Source organism: Diceros bicornis, chromosome 15 (assembly GCF_020826845.1).
Source record: "Diceros bicornis minor isolate mBicDic1 chromosome 15, mDicBic1.mat.cur, whole genome shotgun sequence".
Classification (NCBI taxonomy): Eukaryota; Metazoa; Chordata; class Mammalia; order Perissodactyla; family Rhinocerotidae; genus Diceros; species Diceros bicornis.
The window spans coordinates 26,719,088-26,741,088 of NC_080754.1; the positions used below are offsets into that span (position 1 = coordinate 26,719,088).

At 35.2% G+C, this 22,001-nt stretch overlaps 1 protein-coding gene across 13 annotated transcripts in view; it reads right to left on the reverse strand.

Annotated features, from left to right (window-relative positions):
* LRCH3 (leucine rich repeats and calponin homology domain containing 3) overlaps positions 1-22,001 on the reverse strand; it is a 104,057-nt gene that overhangs the window by 25,686 nt on the left and 56,370 nt on the right. For 8 of the 13 annotated variants that reach the window (XM_058555984.1, XM_058555979.1, XM_058555987.1 and 5 more), the window contains exons 7-14: positions 19,138-19,231; positions 17,980-18,100; positions 14,718-14,866; positions 12,049-12,125; positions 7,002-7,053; positions 6,455-6,604; positions 3,707-3,757; positions 1,838-1,891 (exon numbers count right to left, since the gene is read on the reverse strand). In XM_058555984.1, coding sequence (XP_058411967.1) covers positions 1,838-1,891; positions 3,707-3,757; positions 6,455-6,604; positions 7,002-7,053; positions 12,049-12,125; positions 14,718-14,866; positions 17,980-18,100; positions 19,138-19,231 — 748 coding nt within the window. The remainder of the gene's footprint in view (positions 1-1,837; positions 1,892-3,706; positions 3,758-6,454; positions 6,605-7,001; positions 7,054-12,048; positions 12,126-14,717; positions 14,867-17,979; positions 18,101-19,137; positions 19,232-22,001) is intronic. The other 5 variants (XM_058555983.1, XM_058555977.1, XM_058555986.1 and 2 more) reach the window with 3 other exon arrangements.

Consider the following 22,001-nt stretch of genomic DNA (forward strand, 5'->3'; position numbering starts at 1 on the left):
TGGTTCTTGCTTTTAAAGGCCATCTAATTTAGGTCAGACATGAATACTGATAACTAAAATACAAGTGTATATGTTTTGAAAATGGCTGAAGGTCATTTCAAATTTCATGCTCATGGGATTTTGTTGTTTTTCCAAATTCCATTTTTTCCTTGACAAACAACTCTGGGCACTCAGGTTTATATCACTTACTATATGTGTTATTAAATCTCATGTTCAGTTTTCTAAATTCTTTTCAATTATAGTATGAAGGCAACACAGCATAGTGTCTAATGCAGGTTCTCAAGTCAGCCAGATCTAGATCTGAACCCAGCCTTGCATGATTTAGCTATGTGTCCTCGGACAAGTCTCATTCTGGACAAGACATTCTGTGCCTCAGTAATCATTTGTAAAATAGTGATAAGTTTAACCTTAACTCTTAAGGTTGCTGTGAAGAGTGAATGAGATAATTCTGGTAAAATGTCTAGATCATCACAGGTTCTCAATATTTTTCTAAATAAATAAATATTCAATTTATTTAAATTATTATTTGCTTCTCATGCCAATTAACTTCCACTAAAACTCCAGAGGTTGGTGGTTGTATTTATCTATAAGACTGCCCAGTTAAAATGTGCTTTATCCATCTCAAAGGAAATGACGACTGCAGAACACACAAATTTTGACAATGGAGGTTGATGTAACAGGAATCTCATCCTGAGGTACGCAGTTCACGCAGGAGTACGCACGACGGCAGCAGCACTAGCACGTAAGACAGGAACTGTTACAGACACTAGACTTTTGAACTTCTAGTTTTCAACACTACTGTGAAAAAATAACATAAAACATGATGGGAAACGCAATTATGTAAACGGTTAGAATTCTCTTGCAAGGCTGATAAAAGCAAGACTTTCAATAAAGCATGTGATATTCATTTTCAGCTGATGAAACAGGCAATAAAAGTAACCAGCGTTAAAGATGGTCAGTAGATAGCTTTTCAAGTTAATGTTTCCGAGTTTAAAAAATGGGCATAGAGGGATAATCTTGAGACATAAGTATTTTTCAAAAAGTTCGGGATTTTCAGTAGCTTAAAATCGATAATAAAATAGGATGCCAAATATGCAGTTGTATAATTAGTGTCATGGAGTAAGACAATCCACTTAACACACAGGTGACTCATGAGCCAAATTAATGATTAATAAAGTAAGTGCACCTGGAATTAGAAATGACATTTAAGGGCCGGCCCCATGGCTTAGCGGTTGAATGCGGGCACTCCACTACTGGTGGCCCAGGTTCGGATCCCGGGCGCGTGCCGACGCACGGCTTCTCTGGCCAGGCTGAGGCTGCGTCCCACATGCAGCAACTAGAAGGATGTGCAACTATGACATACAACTGTCTGCTGGGGCTTTGGGGGGGAAAAAAAAAAAAAGGAGGAGGATTGGCAATAGATGTTGGCTCGGAGCCGGTCTTCCTCAGCAAAAAGAGGAGGATTAGCATGGATGTTAGCTCAGGGCTGATCTTCCTCACAGAAAAAAAAAAAAAAGAAAAAGAAATGACATTTAAAAAACTAATATATTATGCCCTCTCCTCCCAACACGATACAAAGCCAAAATGGTTCTCAATGTAAATGTTTTACTTTTGGAAACACTAACAAAATATTTGAATCATAGCTGCATAACACTGGAACACTGGGTAAATCATGAACAGTCATGTAGGGAAACAGTTCTAGCGATTTGTAAAGCATTTAGCAATGATGCTTATCATGTTTTATGGTATTTAGATCATTTCTGAATGAAAAGTACAATAGCTACTCTCCAATCTCTAGACAAGCAATGTAAAACTCCATTTTGTGCAAGGCTCTTACCACTAACAAGGCACTATCATCAGTGTGCTGAGACCTTCTGGATGGGAAGGGACACTGGAGAGGTGGAGAAAAATGAAGCAATGTCAAAAACAAACTACACACACACGTGACGTATTTCACAAATACACAAGCAGAGACATATTAAGACATACTTGTGAAGATGCTGACATATAGGACCACATTCACAATCATTTAGAATTCATGCACTATAATAGCTAGTAAGTTGATTCTGAGTAATGATTTTTCTCCCAAAGAGCTTAAACAACTTCAAATATGATCTTATTCCCTGAAGACTTTCTAAAGCAAGGAGGGAACAGGGATTATTTTCTGTTCACAAAAGAGAAAGCTGAAGTATCTAATAGATGTAGCAATAACACAAAGAATTTGTGGTCAGTGAGCCAGTGACAAATTAAAAATAAACCCAAGAGTCATGATTTCCAGTCTAGGCATCTCTTCATTACCTTTCTCAGACAAAACAAGAGCACAATTGGAAATTTTAAAACTATACATCTTGGGGCCGGCCCAGTAGCATAGCAGTTAAGTTTGCACACTCTGCTTCGGCGGCCTGGGGTTTGCAGGTTCAGATCCTGGTTGCGAACCTACTCACTGCTCATCAAGCCATGCTGAGGCAGCGTCCCACATAGAGCAACTAGAAGGATGTCCAACTATGACATACAAGTATCTACTGGGGCTTTGGGAAGAAAAAGGGAAAAAAGGAGGAAGATTGGCTACAGATGTTAGCTCAGGACCAATCTTCCTCAAAAAAACCCACAAAACTATACATGTTATTTTTCTGAGACGCTTTAGTGTTTAGATAATAAATTAATCTAGGATGACCATCAAGAAAGAAATGTGGTAAAAAAGGAAGAGTATATTAATTCATCAAACTTTGGTTGTCAATGTTTGTACAGAATTATTACCATGTGAAGAAAAGGCAACTGACAATGCTTGAGTGAATCTCTCTGGTATTATACCAATGCATAAGTTCTCATATAAATAAACAAAAAGTAGTTATTATACGTCCAATAAGATTAAAAAAAAAAAACCCTTATAATGGATAATTTAAAACATTTTATACAATACATTTTACCATTCCAGAAACACTTGTGCTTTTTAAAGACACCGTGCTGAAAATCGATGCTTGTAAAGCCCCGTGTGTTAGGTTTTCAAATAACTTATGTTACAAAAAGCGAAGTCAAAATTCACATGAAATAATGCCCTTATGCATTTTTCCAGGAAGTAATGATCATAAATTGAAAAAATGAGAAGGCAAAGACAAAGGAAAATGGCTAACGAGAAAGCCAACTACAATAAAATATTCATTTAGTAAGCTTCATTTTAACAGATCAAAACGGGTGTGTAACTTTTAAAAAGGTTAAGCAATTAATTTTACATGTTAACTTGTAATGCAAATGTACTACTTAATATTATAAAACTAATGTGTACAAAGTATAATCAATAACATACATACTTAGGAAATAAGCATTGAAGCTGAAATACTTTGTAGGGTCTTTGTTGTTGTAAAATACTGAGACCATTCACCCGTGCCAAACACAGCTCTCAGGACAATCTCACATTACACAGTATGCTTCGAGAATGGACGGGGGAGATGATACCTCTGGTGGGATGGGTAAGGGAAATAAATAATTTCCAGCTGCACGTGTATAGATTTAAAAACCCCCCATCTAGAGACTCTGATAAACTCCCTGGCCTGTGTCTTTTTCTCCCTAATAAGCAGAACTTTGTAAGGATAAAAAAGAAAATGGCAATATTTTGGTCACTGAAAACACATGATAATCACATGCAAAACACTTCATTTCCATTGCAATAAGAAAAAATTCCAAAGTGAAGGTGATTACATAGACTTACCTCACCGTCTAAGAGGGGTGGTTGCTTTTGTGGACTTTGTGATACTTTTTGCTATACAAGCCCCACCCCCCCAAAAAAGAGAAGTTGGTTAGAATCTGGAACACTGGAAATGATAAATTCTATTTTCTAAAATAATTACATTAATTTCTGTATCTCTTGTGCATAGCACTTTTCTAGATTTTTAGATGTTGCACTTTCCCTTAAATAGTTTACAATTAAAATGAGAAAAAGCAATAAACTGACAAGCAGTATTTTTGTATATCTATACGTATCTAGAAATAGAAATTTTAAAAACTATGTTTCTTATATGTACATGCATACAAACACACTCACAATCAGCAGTGATTTCTCACTATATTCTCTCAATGAAATCATTCTCTCCCTCTCTAATGGCTTCAAATATCACCCTAATGCTGATAGCTTTAGCTCTCTTCTATCAGCCAAATTTCAACTGCCTGTGGAAACTCTCTACTTGTAAACCCCACTCTCACCTCATGGTCAACATATCCAAAACCAAACTCACAATTTTCCATACTAACTGGCTCTTTTCCCAAATTTCTGTTATTATGTCAAATAACATTGTAACAACTGTATTTTACAGTGTCAGTGTTTTACAATGTGTTCTTATACACGTATCTCAAGTGTGTACTTCTTTTCTTACTCTGTGAAATAAACAAATATCATAATCGTACTCAAAGATGAGAAAATTGAGGATAAGAGAGGTTATATGATATGTGCAAGGTCACAAAGCTGGTAAATAGCATAAGTGAGATTTGCACCCATGTCTTTTGACTCCAACTCCCACATTCTTTTCACAATGCTAGATTCCCATTAAAAGTATTCTTTTAGCCTCAAAAGCTTGCCTTAGGACTTTATTTTTTTTCACTCATCTTCAATGATTTATTCAACACTCACTACACATCTATGTACAAGACATAATGATGCTTCTCTTGAAATCTCTCTTATAGCTACTTTATAAAATCCATTGTGGTGGTAGGGGGTGCAGCACTCACCATACTAGTACAAGTACTGGGTGCATCCATAATAATTCAAAAATAGCTACTATTTAATAGTTAAATATTACACATATAAGGAAACTAAAGGCACAGAATGGTTCAGTAACTTTCCAAAAGTCAAGCACATGCTGAGTAGCAAAGCTGGATTCAAATTCAGATATTTCTGATTCTAAGCTCTTACTACTATGCAACACTGCCTCTCCTTAGGAACCTTAGAAATCATCTATGTTTACGCCTTCATTTTGCACCCTAGTCTAATTACTGCAATTACTCTCTATTTCATTTTCCTCATCTTTCTTTCTAACATATGCTAACATGAGATTAGTTTTTCAGAGGTATCTTTCCTCTCATGTTTTTCATCTGCTTAAGAACTTAAAATTGTTCTCTTCTGCCTAATAGATCAAGATCAAACTCTAATTTGACATTTAATCAAGACCATCCTCAACGTGATTATCTCTTACTGGCTACGTGACTTTTACAGAAGGCAAGCTAAATGAGTTAATTTACGTAAAATGCATAGAACAGCACTTAGGACACAGTATGTGTTAGCCACTGTTATTTACTGGGAATCAGTATAGCATTGTGGCCATAGAGTAGGGTCTAGAGCCAGGTTGTCCTTTTTTTTTTTTTAAAGAAACTGTTCACTTTCTGTCAACCTTATTTCCATTTTCTGTTTAGTCTGTCTTGATTAGGAACCTCGCTCTGCCACTTACTAGCTGAGTATTTAAGCTTAGGCAAATTGTTATCCCCACTGAACATCAGAGATCATCATCATCGGCTTGATACATTTGGAAAAAAATAGAGAATTTATCATGTGTACGGTACTTAAAGAAGATGGTCTTCGGTTAGAGTTATGAGACACGAGAGAAAGCGTTCAGAGGAAAAGAGTGATTCATTCATTCAATCATTCATTTAACAAATATTTATTAAGCTTTACTATGGGCTAAGAACTGCTAAGATCTAGGGATACGGCCATGAATAAACAAGACAGACATGGTCCCTGTCTTCATGGAGTTTACAGATAAATAGGAAAGACAGATATTAAACAAACAAAAATACAAATAATTATTTAATTACGAAGAAAATCCAAGGTGATTTCAGAAAAAAAAGGCTTGAGTACTATAGGCAAAAAAAATGAACCAGGTTTAGATGCAAGTATACAGGCTGTAAAATGTTAAAAGAAAAAAAAAAAAGAAGTATTAACAGGCGTTGTTAACTGAGTAGATGTGGAGAGAGCAGAAAGGAAAGAATCAAAAACGACTCTGAAGTACTAAGCCTGTGAGCCTCGCAAATTTTTGGTGTTCACTACAGTGAGGCAGTTAGAGGCAGGTTCAGCTAACACTAGTCTACATCTGCATGGCACCTGACAGTTTATGCAGCACTTTCACTACCTTATTGCTCTTTATTGATGCACCAAAGACTGAGGAAATGGCAGCTGGAGAGTGCACTGATACGTCTAATGACAGACTGCTAATTAAGAGGAAGAGACTACAGTACTATCCTAAGAGCAAGACCATCACTTCTGATTGTCCTCAAGCCTATCTGTATGAGGACAATTAATCTAATCACAACTAGGAGACAGTTACACTATTTACTCCAGAGGCCTTACAATGAGAAAACAGAAGTTGATATTTTAATTAAGACAATAAAAACTGACATCCTCAGCAAAACAAACAAGCCCTTACTTCTAAGAAACTTGAGGAATATCATTCAATGAATTCAAAGGACTCACCTTGACAAAGTCCAGGACAGCATCTCTCTGAATCTGCTTGGTCCTTATTTTCTCCTCCTCATACTGTAGAGCAGCAAGCTGTGCCTCTCTCCGGGTGCGCTCTACTAACTGTTCTCTTCTCCGATGAAGTTCCAAGTCTGTATGTGACAACTGAAACAAAAGTATCATTTTGCATATGCAAGCAGGGATAAAGATTAACTTATCCATATTCCTTAGCAATTTAGGGAACTACTGCTGACTCAAGCATCTTTTACTTTGCAGTCACCTTGAACTTCTTTGAATGTGTTTATTGCTAATCTTTCCCCATCTTTGCACTGTACTCTTATATGTACTACAAAGCCATCATGTGGGTAAAGGTTAACTTTGTCTGGTGTCTAAAAACAGTTAGCAAGTATCAGGCACACATGTTATAGTAACTTTATGACCAAGGAGACAGGTAATAAAGTTTACAGATATCTGGCAATTAATGGTATTTAAGTATTATAAAAGAGGAAAACCATCTTAGTTTAAAAAAAAATCAAAACTAAAACAGAAAAAAAAAATTTACCTGACTATGACTTGGTGATAGTGCCGGGAGAGAAGATGGCTCAACTGGAACCCTGACCCAAAAAAGAAAAAAAAGAAAAGAAAAACTCTTTGATAAGACGGACAGAAACATAAAAGACAAGTGAAATTTTATTGTTAATGTAGCTTTCTATTAACCAACAGACAACCTGTCTTGTCAGCACTGAAAGACTAACTTCATAAACTTGAGCCCAAGTCATTAAATTAAGCTACAGGAACACCTGATGTCCCCAACTCACGTTTCAGGTGATGGTATCACTGATCAAGCTACGGAGAGCTAACAATGGTCTATGTCGGCCAGTGCGACAATATAGTTATTGGAGATCACTTTTCAAACAGCATCATTCTTTATAAACACACGTAACTATTATCTGCTTTACTACCAAGACTGAAACGACACATGTAAATGGAGATCGTTTTATATACAAAGCCATTTTATCAACAGAAATCTGGAACATTACAGAACCTGGTAACTACTTGTAAAGCTCTCCTACTCCCATTTTCAATCAATGAAGCAATTTTAATAACCAAAGATTCTGTTGATTTTTATTTTTAAGAAAAAGATGAAACCTGATTTGATGCTTAAAAGATATAACAGTACAGGCCGCCTGGTGTTATAGAGGTTAAGCTTTTGTGCTCCGCTTCTGGAGGCCTAGGGTTCACAGGTTCAGATCCCAGGAGTGGACCGACGCACCACATGTCAAGCCATGCTGTGGTGGGATCCCATATAAAGTAGAGGAAGATGGGCACGGATGTTAGCCCAGGGCCAATCTTCCTCAGCAAAAAAGAGGAGGATTGGCAACAGGTGTTAGCTCAGGGCTAGTATTCCTCACAAAAATAAAAAATAATAGTAAAACTTGCTTCTCAGTTTTATCAGTGTTAATTCTTATAATTTGGTATTTATCTTTTTCCTAAACTGGATTTAGTGTTTCAGATCTCTGTTACTCATTTCTGTCTCTAAAACTAACAATGTTGGAGCAGTGACCTTTTGACAGTTAGGACCTAAAATTTTAAACTATGATGATTAACCTATCAGGTTGATTTAAATGCATTAAATCAGTGTGTTATTAGAGAAATAAAAACAAATCCCCAAGCTCCAGTAGTTTCTTATTACCTACTACTAATAACACAAATTCTTCAATCTGGCATTCAGGACTCTCACCCCATTTAATAAACACACCCACCGTGGGATCTTTTCTCTAGCAAGATCGCTTCAGTTATTACATATTAATTCCTCACTTCAAGCCTTTTCCAAAGATCCAAACCTATGGAGATTTTCTTCCTAGAAAAGGTCTTTTTTAGAACCACGGCTTTCTTTAAAATTGGGACTTTTTTCCTTGATGTGCATGTGTAATCAATACTTTCGCATGTATCAACTATGATTTATGTCACTGTTTTGGACAATATTTTTCAGAGGCACATAGAAGCTAACATTCCTTGAGCTCTTACCATGTACTACATACGCCCTGTGAAGCACCTTTTCTCAATTACTCCTCACAACAATCTTACGGAGTAAGAACTATTATAATCCTCATTCTGTGGTTGAGAAGCTGAGGCATGGAAGTTAAGTAACTTTCCCAAGGTGACACAACCAGTAAGTTGTGGAGCTGGATTTGAATCTTTATTTTTCTGATTCTACAGGAGTGTGCACTCTCAACTACTAGGTATGCAGCCTATGAGAACTGGGAGGGACCTCAGAAATCCTGGAGTCCAAGTCACTAATTTTACAAATGAGAAAACTGAGGCCCTCGGAGGTTAAGTGATAGCTTCTTCCTGGTCGAGCCTGGATTAGAATTCCAGCTCCCTGACTTGTAGTTTGGTGCTTCCTACTACACCACATTTCCCTGCTCTGCAGTGACAGAATCTAGGAAGGAGAAAGAGGAAGAGCACAGAGATTTAAAAGCATATGAGTATACATATAAAAAAAAATTACCTGAGACGGCAAAAACGAAGCTGTGAAAAGTTAAAGATGGAGGCAAAGAGGAAAGCATGGCATATGAGAGAATAAAAGCGGTAGTGAAGAAGACACTTGAGAACCGACAGTTCCCCCAAGCCAATCCCCAGGTGCTAATGTTGGCCCATTACAGCGCTGTTACTCCTTGGTGTCATGCTACTTCATGTTGTATGACCTTTTCATCTAGGAATATGTTTCTCAATGGGAACATCACTGACACTTCAGATACTTTTTCTGTTGTACAAGATTGCCCTGCACATTATAAGTGGTTTAGCCTTAATGCCTGCAGTAACACCTGCAGTCACTTTGCTATCCAACTCCCACAATACATAAACACATTTTCAAATGTCCCCTAGGGACTGGTGCTGTTTCCTGTTGAGAAACACTGGTCTACCTTATACTTTCCTGAATTTTAAAAATATAACATGTAAGAAAGCAAAAACTTAAGCTACTCTATTGTTTTCTTCCTCTCCACATTGTTTTTCTTATATTTGTTCCAAATCTTCAAAGTATTCACAAAATTCTTTTATTTTTTAAATTTCCAGGCATTAAAAAATAAGTTTTGAAAGAATAGGTTATGTTTATAATTTTTTTAAGGTATAGATTAAATTAGTTAATAACTCCCCTAGACAAGGTTTAAGATAACACTGAAGCTAGGAAAAACTTCCTTACATTTTTACTAATCTTTGCGAACCTTTATCTTAGCACTCCTAGTCAGTACATTCTCAGTCAAAAGTTGTCAAGAGAAGGCGAGTGGGTTGGTAGGGTAAGATTTTTAACTGGCATATAATCAATAAAGAATGAGACATGAGTGAGTCAGGTACCATGTACTAGTCTGGGAGAAGCAACATGGCGTCGTGGTTAAAAGCACAGACTTTAGAACTAGTTGTGACTGAATTTGAGTACAAGGCCTGTCACTTAACAGTGGGTGACTGTGAATATAAATGGAAAACTCCTAGGTCTGAAAGCACAGGCTCAGATAAGGGAAGATTGTCCTAGTGCTGGCAGAGCAAGAATTTCTAGAAAGAACTAAAAACAGACATTCTGGATTAAGGTTTGGTAGGCAGACTTTTGGCCCCTATGATCTTTGCTCCCTGGTGTCACTCCAGGGAATATGTTACATGTCAAAAAGGACTTTGCAGATGAAATTAAGGTTACTAATTGGTTGACCTTAGAATGGGGAGATTATCCAGGTGGGCCTAATGTAATCATAGGCGCCCTTAAAAGCTGAAGAGGGTGGAGGTGGGGATTGCGGGGAGGGGGCAGTGGCAGAAGGTAGTCAAAAGGTACAAATTTCCAGTTATAAGATAAATAAGTACCAGGGATGTATGTACAACATGATGACTATAGTTAACACAGCTGTATGAGATATAGGAAAGCTGTTAGAGTAAATCCTAAGAGTCCTCATCACAAGGAGAAATTTTTTTTCTTTTTATTGTATTTATATGTGATGATAGATGTTAACTAAACCTAGTGTGGTAATCATTTCACAATATATGTAAATCAAACCATCATGCTGTACAACTTAAATTTATACAGTGACGTATGTCAATTATTTCTCAATGAAACTGGAAAAAACAGGTTGCAGAGGAAGGGAAGAGAGTTTGTGAGATGCGACAGAAAGGGAAATCAGCGAGATTCAAAATGTGAGAAGGATTTGGCCAGCCGTTGCTGGCCTGAAGAGGGAGGGAGCCATGACCAAGGAATGTGGGTGGACTTGAGAAGCTAAAAATGATACCCAGCTGATAGCCAGCAAGATAATGTGGATCTCAGTCCTATAACCACATGGCATTGAATTCTGCCAATAACCTGTATGAGCCCGGAAGTGGGTTCTCCCCCAGGGTCTTCAGATAAATTCCAGGACAGCCAACACCTTGACTTCAGCCTTGTAAGACCCTAAGCAGAGAATCAAGGCAAGCCTGCCCAGACTTCTATCCTACAGAACTGTGATATAATAAATGGGTGGGTTTTAAGCTGCTAAATCTGTGGTAATTTGTTACATAAGCATTAGAAAACTAATACATAACGTAACTGAGCCAAAAAAAAGCTAGCTTTCACTTTGAGGGTTTTCTACTAAATCTTGGAGATCTTGAGCTTCACTCCTGATGGATGCAGGAGCTAAGAGGGACAGACGATAAAGCCTAGGTCCACCCAAAGTGGGTGCAATAGGAAACCCTTGTATGAAACTGGAATCTCAAAAGACCACATCTTCAGTATACGGACACATGGCAATAAAAAGCCTTTCTGAGATAAATTTCAAAGATAAGAAATTTAACTAAATCCCCATGAACTAACTGATAAGACTATAAAAGGCCAAGGTATAAGATTTCTTTTACTATTCTCCCCACATTTTCTTTATCCATCTATACCTTCGGCCCCTAAACAACTTTAATATCCTGTCCAGTATGAGTAAAGAACTATGCAGGATGCTTTCTCCATAGTAAATTCACTGTTGTTTATAAACAGACATATCAAGTCTACCGTTTAAGACTTCATAAAAATAGAGAGGAAGCAAAGAATCAAAGGCTGGGAAGTTTTCAACTATTGTGATACAGTTTACGGCAAGAAACTTTTTGGAATTCAAGTATAAGAAGCATGGCTCTATATGGTGAAGCTAATTTTAGTAATATTCTGTGAGGCACTAAGTGTAGTGAAAAGATCATATTAATTGACATAGGAATGAGGATACATATTGTCTCTGTCTATCTCTCTCTGATCTAGTCAAAAGTTTAAGTAAAAAAAAAATTTTCAGGACTCTTAAAATTTATTTAGCCCTCTTTATGCATAAATCCAGACATATCACCATAAAACCTCATTGCTAACAGGTATCTTCAAATCAAATAATTGTTCTGGTAATGGTTTAGGCAATCTGAATTTAGAATCAATAAACCAATTTTACTTTCTATTACATAAACACAAAGGGACATTGTCGCTCAGCTCTAAATACATGATATCTAAAACACATAGTATCTAAACATCTTCATTATACAAAGATCTGTGCAAAACCAAAATCAGTTCATGCTCTTATTATTCAGTTTTAGGACAAAAACAAATGAGTAGAATTAGTTTTTCAGACCTGTTTTGATGTAAATATCTTCTCATGTCTTCTGTTTTTTGAAACTCCCTCATGGGTACTGGCTTTATTGGTGAACCCTAGGCCAAAAAAGCAGAAATAAATCAATTTAACACTTGTGTCCAGAATACAATGATTATACAGTTCACATTCAACTTGGCATTTAGGGATCCGTATATTACACCAAAAAATATTTTAACAGAATCTTCAAATGTGAATATTGATGTTTAAAAGCATTATAGGCTATATTACTGCTTTGGTAAATACAAAAATATTCATAATGACCATACAGTGATATGTACTAAGTGATAAGATGTTAGAGTTGGAAAGGATCTTAGAGGTCATCTAATATAAACATCCATCTAGAACAGGAATTCCTACCTACCCTATCCTGATTTCACTCAGCCTCTCTTGAATATTTCTAATGATAGAAAGTTCATTGGGCAGATTACATTTCTTTACTTCTTCATCATCACAAATTATTACTTATGTTAGTCATATAAATAGTCCTAGGGATGTTGATGGAATATCAAGATAAAGCAAAAAGTAATTTTTATTTATGGTAAAATATAGTATCAATTAAAAGAGAAATATTACCAGCAATTTAATTTATTTATAAACTATAAGGTAAAGGTCATTTCAAAAAACATTACTGACGAAAATTAAACTAGCTTAAATGATATGGACCACATACTAAAAAATAAAATTATAAATCAAAGGTAGGGGCTTACAGGTTATCATAGCATATATTTTGTCAAATGAGAATCTATAGAAGCAATATAATCTTATTTTAACACCAAAAATAATCATCAAAATGGGTATTCTTGAAGGGAAAAATAAGAAAATAACTTATCCAAAAAAGATACCTAGTCAAATGTAAAACTATTCATAGTCTACCTCCAAGAAACAGGTACATCACACATAACTAGAAAATCTTTGGTGAGTTACTTCAAAGAGCTAAAGCTGACTTCCTTAAAGTCTGGGCATGAGGATCATATAAAATGAGACACAATTCTAGAATCCTGACGAGAGAATAATATTCTAATTTCAGTGAATATGGCTTTTTTAAATAAACAATAATCTCTCCTAGTATGTTAACATCAGTGCCTTATCACCCTGGTTTTACCATACCGCAATTATTTAAAATCATTGCAAGAGGTACATGAAATTTTCACAACAAAATAAATGTGACATTGGTTTAATTTTTAAAATAAATGTAAGTCATACCCTATTTTATCATAATACCTCTATGTATGTGAGAGGCATTACAATAAAATTAAACAATAGCAGAGTGTTTAAAATCTCACGCAGATTAGTTTTTTAACAACCCATTTTTAGATAGAGTTCAAGAATATAACAAAAAATTTATTCACGGGTTGGGAAACCATCTAAAATAATACTGTTCATCATATTTTTATAGATACCAAATTTTAGAAAGCCTTATGACACAGAATCATATAGACTACCATCCATAATAGGTAGCTGGAATTTAGAAAACAAAATAGCCAACATAATAAAGAAATGGTACTATAATTTTTCACCAGTAGTATAACAGGCATTTTCACTTTCAGTAGAAATACCTCATCTATTCAGCCTAATTAATCATAAAATGATCAAAGAGAAAGACCACAAGAAAAGAAAAAGGATTCCCTTTAAGATTATAATGTGCATTGTTAATTTTAATTTTATTGCAAAGTAGTTGCTCTTTGCTCCATCAGGGATGCTTATAGCCTAAACCACAAGTGGTTGTCTCTGAGCCGCACGACTTTGATTTATATAACTTTATCCAACTTTAAATATAAGAGTGTCTTCTGAACACCAACAAAAAATAGTGTTCAAAGCCTTCTGATAGAAAAACCAAACGGTTTTTTTTAAAGAATGATAATATCACTCCATAACATGTCCCACTTGAAGTGATTATTCCTTATTTCTAAAAGGCTAAATACATCATTCTCCAAAAAGGCCCCAAGCATTTCTCAAATAACCCCTGCTCAGAGCCTGGGACCAACTCCAGACATTAACATCACACACACTGCAGCTGAGCCATTTTATTATGCTGACTAGATATATTGAAGAATGCTACTTCTACTTGAGACCCTTGGGGAATTGGCAGAGATTCTGCAGTGGGATGAATGCTCATTTGTTTTCTAAGGCAACTCAATGCTCCACTATAAGAGACATCCAAGAATTTTAATGGCAAACAATTTATATTCTGTGTGACTTAGCATAAAAGCTCCAATATAATTAAGCTCATTATAAAAATTCTATAGTTAAGTTTGTATATTGCTCCAAAAGTCAGCAGTTTGGTTCAATTCTTAATTACTGATCAAACTATGATTTACTAGTTAGAAACAATAAAAAAGGAATAAGAACAACAATAAAAAAACATCATATTCCTTTGAATTTTCTTCAAGATGCTCTTAGGACTCTTTTTATTCCTTCTTTGAAATTCTGAAATCCGTCTTTTTATTTGAAAAATAAGCCTAAACCCTACTTGAGGCTACTGTCTGATTTTTAAAATAAATCTGAAAAATTCAGTAATAAAATTGAACATAAGAAAACAAATAATTATGCCCAAATGAACAACTCACTGATATGACAGCAACTTATACTATCATGAATTGATTTTTCTAGAGGATAGCAACATATTTAGGCTTAAATGTGAGTACTACCTCATGAGAGATTCGTCGTTGTTCAATATATGCCATAAACTGTGAACTGAGGCTGTCTGAGTCCAGGCCCTTGGGCTGTCTCACCTCGTCCTCTTCTTCCTCTGCAGTACAGCTGTCAATGTAGTCAATCTGATCCAGATCATGTTCCACTGGCCACACCATACACACACCAGAAAACAATATTAAATTAGATGGCCAACAAAAGACATTAAATTGCATTCTTTCCTTTTCCCTAACATTTTCTATTCTGAAAGTGGGAGGAATGAGAAGTTTGAAATATGTAAGCCTTTATTGTTTGGTCCATGGTCACTCACAAAAATAGGCTCCAAAAAAGTCTTAGTCCTAATTCACCAAAGAATGCAGTAATTGATGGTAATTATTGGAATACAGACCTCTATATTTGTTTTTTCCGTGAATAGCTCTTTACTGTTTTAAACAAGACAGTTTGAGTTTGTGAGACAAAGAGAGGAAGAAAAATTTGTAACGATGTTTAAGTTTTTTTCCCATGTTTTACATTTGGGGCTCAATCACATCTCTTCAAGGAGCTGGGAGGCAGAAAACCTAACATAGTCAACTCAAAAGAAAAGAGAAAGGGTAGGAAGAAACTGAACTTGGAGATAAAGAAACACACACTACTGTTTCCCTTCCTGTAACTGTGGTCCATAATTAGAACAAAGATTTTCCTATTTAGAAAATTATTTTCTAGAGGTCTGCATTGTAGATATTTTGTAGCAGTTTGTGGATGGAAGGAAATCAATTGAGGACTTTTTCTTCTCAAAATGCTTTGAGGTGAGGAGAAGCATATTAAGAAGATAAAGCCACATCATTATTTCTTCTAATAAGTTTGGGAGTGCCCCATTATTTTTAAATTTAAAAAGTAACTATTTTAAAAAGCTAGTTAAAATGGCACACTAGGAAAAATAACTTGCTACTAAGATGGTTTCTCCAGAGATGTATTAAACCCCAGCCATTACTGTATGATGTTCTATAGACTACCCAAAAGTTGTAGTTGCTGGTAATACTGAACTTGGAAAAGTCTATTCCTCAATTTAGTTTTGTGATTCAATGATTTCTAAATAATTCCATAACTGCCATTAATATAAAAATGAATTTTGAGTTATTCGAGTTAAATAATAGGTAAAAGAATAAAAAGTTTGTAAGTCTACACCCACATTAGAAACCAGGTACATAAACGCATTTTTTTCAGTGTGTTACAACTTGTGTGACTAAATAAATGGTTCATTTTATGACTACTTCCCAAGAAAGCAACATCAGTTTTTCAAACTATCTAGACCAGGGCTGTCCCAGAGAAATAGAATGCAAGCCACAAAAGTGAACCACATATGTAATTTTAAAGTATCTAGTAGCCACATTTTTAAAAAAAAAAGTTAAAAGGTGACATTAATTTTAATAATGTAATTTATTTTATCCAATATATCTAAAATATTACAACATATAATCAATATAAAGTTTTATTGATATTTTACATCCTTTTTTCATGCAAAAGCTTCAAAATTCGATGTGTATTTTATATTTATAGTACATCTCAACTCAGAAAAGCCACAATTCAAATGCTCAATAACCACATGTGGCTAGTGGCTACCATACTGGACAGCACAGATCTAGACAGTACTGTTAGTCTGAAATGAACCGATGGGAAAGATATCTCATACGAAAGCAAGATTAAAAAGAAAACTACTGAAATGTGAATGGAATGATAAGTGTGATAAGGAGTAAAAAAGAATATAAGATGATAAGGAAAAAAAAGACAGCAAACCACTTAATTGAAATCATCATTCAGAGATGAAAGCTCTTCTCATATAACATAATGGATTTCTGAAAAATCAAACTCATTTCTCCCTTACAGCTGGCCCTCAAAATTTGAACATTAGGATTTGGTAATTCAAACTAGAGCAATAGTGAATGGAACGCTAACATCAAGAGTTTGCCTCAGAAGCACAAAGAAGCAGAAGGAGCTCTGCCTGTTAACAAACTATAAAAACAATTACAAATTAACAAACTTTTTTATCAATTTAAATCACAAATTTTTAAATACCAAATTAAGAAAAACTCAGATTCAGATGCCCTTGAAGAGTACAATTCCAGATGAAAGAAAAGGTAAACATCAAGAAATGCCCTGAATTCCCGAAAGAGGTCAAATAATGACCACAGAGAGAATCTTACAAAAGGAGAATAGCATCGTCATATGCCCCATAATAATGTTTTGGTCAATGATGGACCAAATATATGATGGTGGTCCCATAAGATTAGTACTATATAGCCTAGGTGTTTAGTAGGCTATACCATCTAGGTTCACATAAGTACTGTAGAGGAGGAAGAAATTTCCCCCTAGCCTTGTAGGTTCTTCTGGCTGGTCTAAGAATTAAATTGACATGAAACAGATTAACAGAAAAACAGACAAAAGTTTAATAATATATATACATGGGAGAAACCCAGGGAAACCAAGTAGCTTGCCAAAATGGCTGAAGCCCTCAGCTTAAATACCATCCTCAGCCAAACACAAAAGAAGATGTTGGGGATGGGGAGAGTCAGGGACTTCAAAGGGAAGGAAGGCAATTCACAGGTACATGAAAAGGAGTAAAACGTCTGGAAAACAAGCGTTTGGCAACACAGAAAGAGAAGAACACAGAGGGGAGCCCAGCAAACAGGCTTTTCCAGGCTCCTCCCTAGTCTACTACTTAGTTCATATTCCGCTAAGGTGATAGTTTGCTTCCTGAAACAGGTTTATTTGAATTCTTTTAGGCAGTTAAGGGGCAGGTATCTGAGTGTTTTGTCTCTTAATCAGCCTCAAATAATCCTCATGTTAAAGAGACACATTTTGAGGTGGCAAATTTTGTTCCCCTTCCGTACATTCTATGATATTAGCACAACGACGAAATCACCTAATGATGCACTTCTCAAAACATAACCCCATAGTTGAGAGATGTATTACCGTACTTCAAAAGAAGATTGTGGTTAAGTCAAGATTAACAAAGATCTATTCCAGGTAAACTGTCTTTAATAAAGTTGCCTTCCAAAATAATAAGAGAGAAACGTATTTTAACTGCAAGCCTGAAAACATAGAGAAATTGAAATTTAATCCCAATGGAAAACAATTTTTTCCAATCATATGAGAAGACGAAATCTTTAAAAGAAGAGTTGAAGAAGCTACAGATACACAAACAAAAGGAGTGGCTGTGAAAGAGACCACTGAAAAAGAGTGATTGGAAAGACTCTGGATGTCATCAAGAATTATGTTTACCTCCACCATTTGTTACTACTAAACTGCCACGATTCTCTTGGTACTGGCTTTCTCTTCGTAGTCTTTGTTCTTTAGTAATTTCTGCTACTCGAAGAGGCAGATCTGAAAACTCATCTGTAGGCTTAAAAAATAGCAGAAATATTTTAAAAAATCATTTCAGATGTTTTTTCATTATTTCAGATCACCATTTCATTTAATATAAACTCATTAAAATTTATATTTAATAAGAAATAGCAAAAAGTTCTGGAGATGCAGTGGTGACAGTTTCTCAACAATGTGAATATACTTAAATGTCACTGAAATGTACACTTAAAAATGGTTAAAATGGTAAATTTTATGTTAGTGTATTTTACCACAATTAAAAAAAATAGAAGGGGTATATATGACCCTATAAATATATATATGTACATGAATTTAAAGTATCTACATATGTTATATGTATGGATACAGCCACAAGTATGTATACACTGACCCCCACACAAATACACAAATGATTCCAAATTACAAACAGGCTGTGGTCTAAAATTGATTTGCTTTGGACTCGCGACGAAACAATGTTATAAAAGGTAGGTTGCCAGTCTTGCTAACAAAAGCTTATTTTATCACTTGCTAACAAAAGCTTATTTAATCATTTAACCCAATTTGTAGCTAAAATATTATACCTTAGTAATTAAAAAAAGAGAAAACATACTACTACTAGTAATTAAAACAGAAAAATGATATAACTAGCTAAGAAAGTTACTTATTTATCTTGAGCATGTGGATATTCTTCACTAACGTTCCCATCTCATTACCCATTAGCCTATAGTCCTGTTTTCTCACCTTCTAGCACCCCTTCTACCACCTCTGCTCAAGATTACCCAGCCCCTCAAATTCCAGGCTTCAGTTGTAACTGGCTCAGTTCCCGTTTGGCGTTCCAGGATATAAAACTATTTATACAACGAGGTCACAAACATGTAAAATACACATGGTAAAAAGATGGTAAAGAAACCTAACACTATTTTTGATGGTAGGACTATGTGGGATTTTTACCCCTCCTTTGGCTTTTCTATATTTTATGTAATGAGAAATTGAATCCAATTAAGATACTTTCCATTTTCACCATTTTATTTTCCCTTAATCATGAGTTATAATGTCCAGAATAAAAGAAATACTTACTTCATTCCCTGACCATCTCTTATCACCACTGTCCACACTATTGAAACCTGAATCAAGGGCTCCATAAGGGCGACCTGAGTACAGTTCTTCATGGCTGTCATTGCAAAATTTGACATTTTAAAAATTAACATTTGAAATAAATCAGATGCAATTTTACTAATAAACATTTTCATGGCATTTAGGGACTTTATTTAGAAATAAATGGGCACTCTTTTAACTTTCTAGTATGAAAAATTCCAAATTAAAACAAAGTAAATAGTATAATGAGCTCCCATGTACTCATTACCCAACTTCAAAAACACCAACATTTTGCCATTCTTGTTTCACCTATTCCTCCACCTATTCCCCTGGCCCCCTCACTTGTTTTTATTTTTAAATAGTACTCTTTTTTTAAGGTAAAATTTATCACACATATTGAAATGCACACACCTTAGCTGTGTAATTTTGACAAATGAATACATCTTTGCAACATACACCTCTATCAGGATATAGGACGTTTCTACTTGGCTAGAAAATTCTCACACATCCCTTCTCAGTCAATTCCCCTCATCCTACCACTGTGTGCTCCTAAGAGACAACCACCATTCTAATTTTTCTTTTTTGCCTTAAATTAGTATGGAAGGCAGAATAATGGTCCCCAAAGACAACTAAGACCTAATCTCTGGAACCTGTAAATATGTTACTTTACATGGCATAGGGGGTAAAGGTTGCAGATAGAAATCAGGTTGCTAATCAGCTGATCTTAAAATAGATTATCTTGAATTATGTGAATGGACTGAATGTAATCACAAGCGTCCTTAAAAGTGGAAGAGAGAGGCAGAAGAGAAGGTCAGTGTGATGCAATGCCGGCTTGAAGATGGAGGAAGGGGACTAAGAGCCAAGGAATACAGACAGCCTCTAGAAGCTGAAAAAGGCAAGGAAACGCATCCTACTCAAAGCCTACAGAGAAGAAGACAGCTCTGCCAGCATCTTGATTTTAGCCCAATGACACCAAGATTTAGACTTCAGACCTACAGCACTGTAAGATAATAAATTTGTATTGTTTACATCTCTAAGTTTGTGGTAATTTATTATAGCAGTAAAAGAAAAGTAATATAATTAGTTTTAATTATTCTAGAACTCATAAAAATGGAATCAGATGTACTCTTTTTTTACTCAGCATGATGTCAGTGAAATTCTTGATGTTTTTAATACTTTAGAGTAGAACAGATGAATTATATGGTAAGTGTAGGTTTAACTTTCAAAAAAACTGGGGTGAATATTTCTAAATGGATACAAATGTTGAATCACTATATTGCATACCTGAAACTAATATAATACTGTATGTCAATTATACCTCAATTAAATTTTTTAAAAAGTCTTGAATCAATGGAGAAACCTGTCCTAAATGTCAAGTCTAAATAGCTTAAACATGTCATGCCTCTCCGAAGGAATTAGTAATTATAGATCTAATGTATTCCAATCCCTATAATAATCCCTAATTATGCTCACTAAATTAATCTGTCTTCTATAATTTCCATTTTTTCCACAGTTATGTTACTTTATTTGTAGTTTCAGAATGTCCTAGAAATTTATATATATATATATTTAACTTATATATATATAAATTTCGTTCAACTCTTCATGCACTAGCGAATGAGATTTTGTACCTTCATATCTTTCTCATTGAGGTACAGATTAGTGAAATTGCATTGTAGTTAGCAGTACATTTATTCAAAATGTCAGAAGACCTTGGTTCTAGCTCTGGATCCCTGTACTACCGGGCAGTTCACTTAACCTTTCAGAACCTTGGTTTCTTCAATATGATCTTTAGCAAGACAGGAATGTTAGGATTAAATTGGTCCTAGATCACAGTAGACAGCTAGTAAATATAATACTTAATATTTATATAGGCTTTACGGTCAGCAAAGCACTTTCAGACACAGGTCATTTGATCCCCAGAACTAGTGTTCGAGTACAAACAGGGTAAAGATCACCATAATAAGTCTAGTTACCATCTGTCACTTTATAAAGTTAATTTAATATTACTGACTATACTCCCCATGCTGTACATTACATCTCCTGACTTATTTAGTTTATAACTGGAAGTCTGTACTTCAAGCCTTCTTTTATCTCTTAGCAAACATACATACACATCTCCTCCCACGTTTTTTTGATGTATGTTTTTAAAGTAATATGATGAGGATTGCTATATTGAAAAAAAATTAGTCCAAGACTAATTAGTCCTCAAGATTAAGGACAGAGTCACAGAGAGAAAAACAGGTTCTGCAATTAGCCCTGCAGCCTCAATTAAAGCTCATTATTCATATAGGTGATGATGCTTTCTCCCCAGTCTCTTCAGGCATACCCTCACATACACATACCCAGAAATCGCTATTTTGTCTTACACTCAAATCTCCAAGGCAGCAGTAGCAGTTTAATGTTCCCGCTCTGCTATTTCAGGACAGAAAACCTCTTCCTTAGCAAGGATTACTAACTCCAAGGGAGAAAATCAACTAGTATATATATAAAATAAAAGCTACTTTCATTTGCTATACATCTTTTAAGAGTACAGCAGAACACTCTTAATGAAAATTTTAAATAGGAAAAACAAAACTTTCTTCAATAAATAAGAAACAAGATTTCTATATTACAAGCAATTGACTGAGGTAGAAGGAAAAAGAAATAAAGAAAGAGAAGGAGATAATGAATGAAGGAAATAAAAAATTATTGGCAATAATGGTCCAGGTCCCCTCATATGCTCCTCACTGCCAAAATCCTTCCTCCAAGAGGGGCCTAGATCTCCCACACAGTGTGTCAGACCCACTCCCTACCATATGTCAAAACCTTTGATGTCCTCCTTCACATCACATACCTGCTTTCAG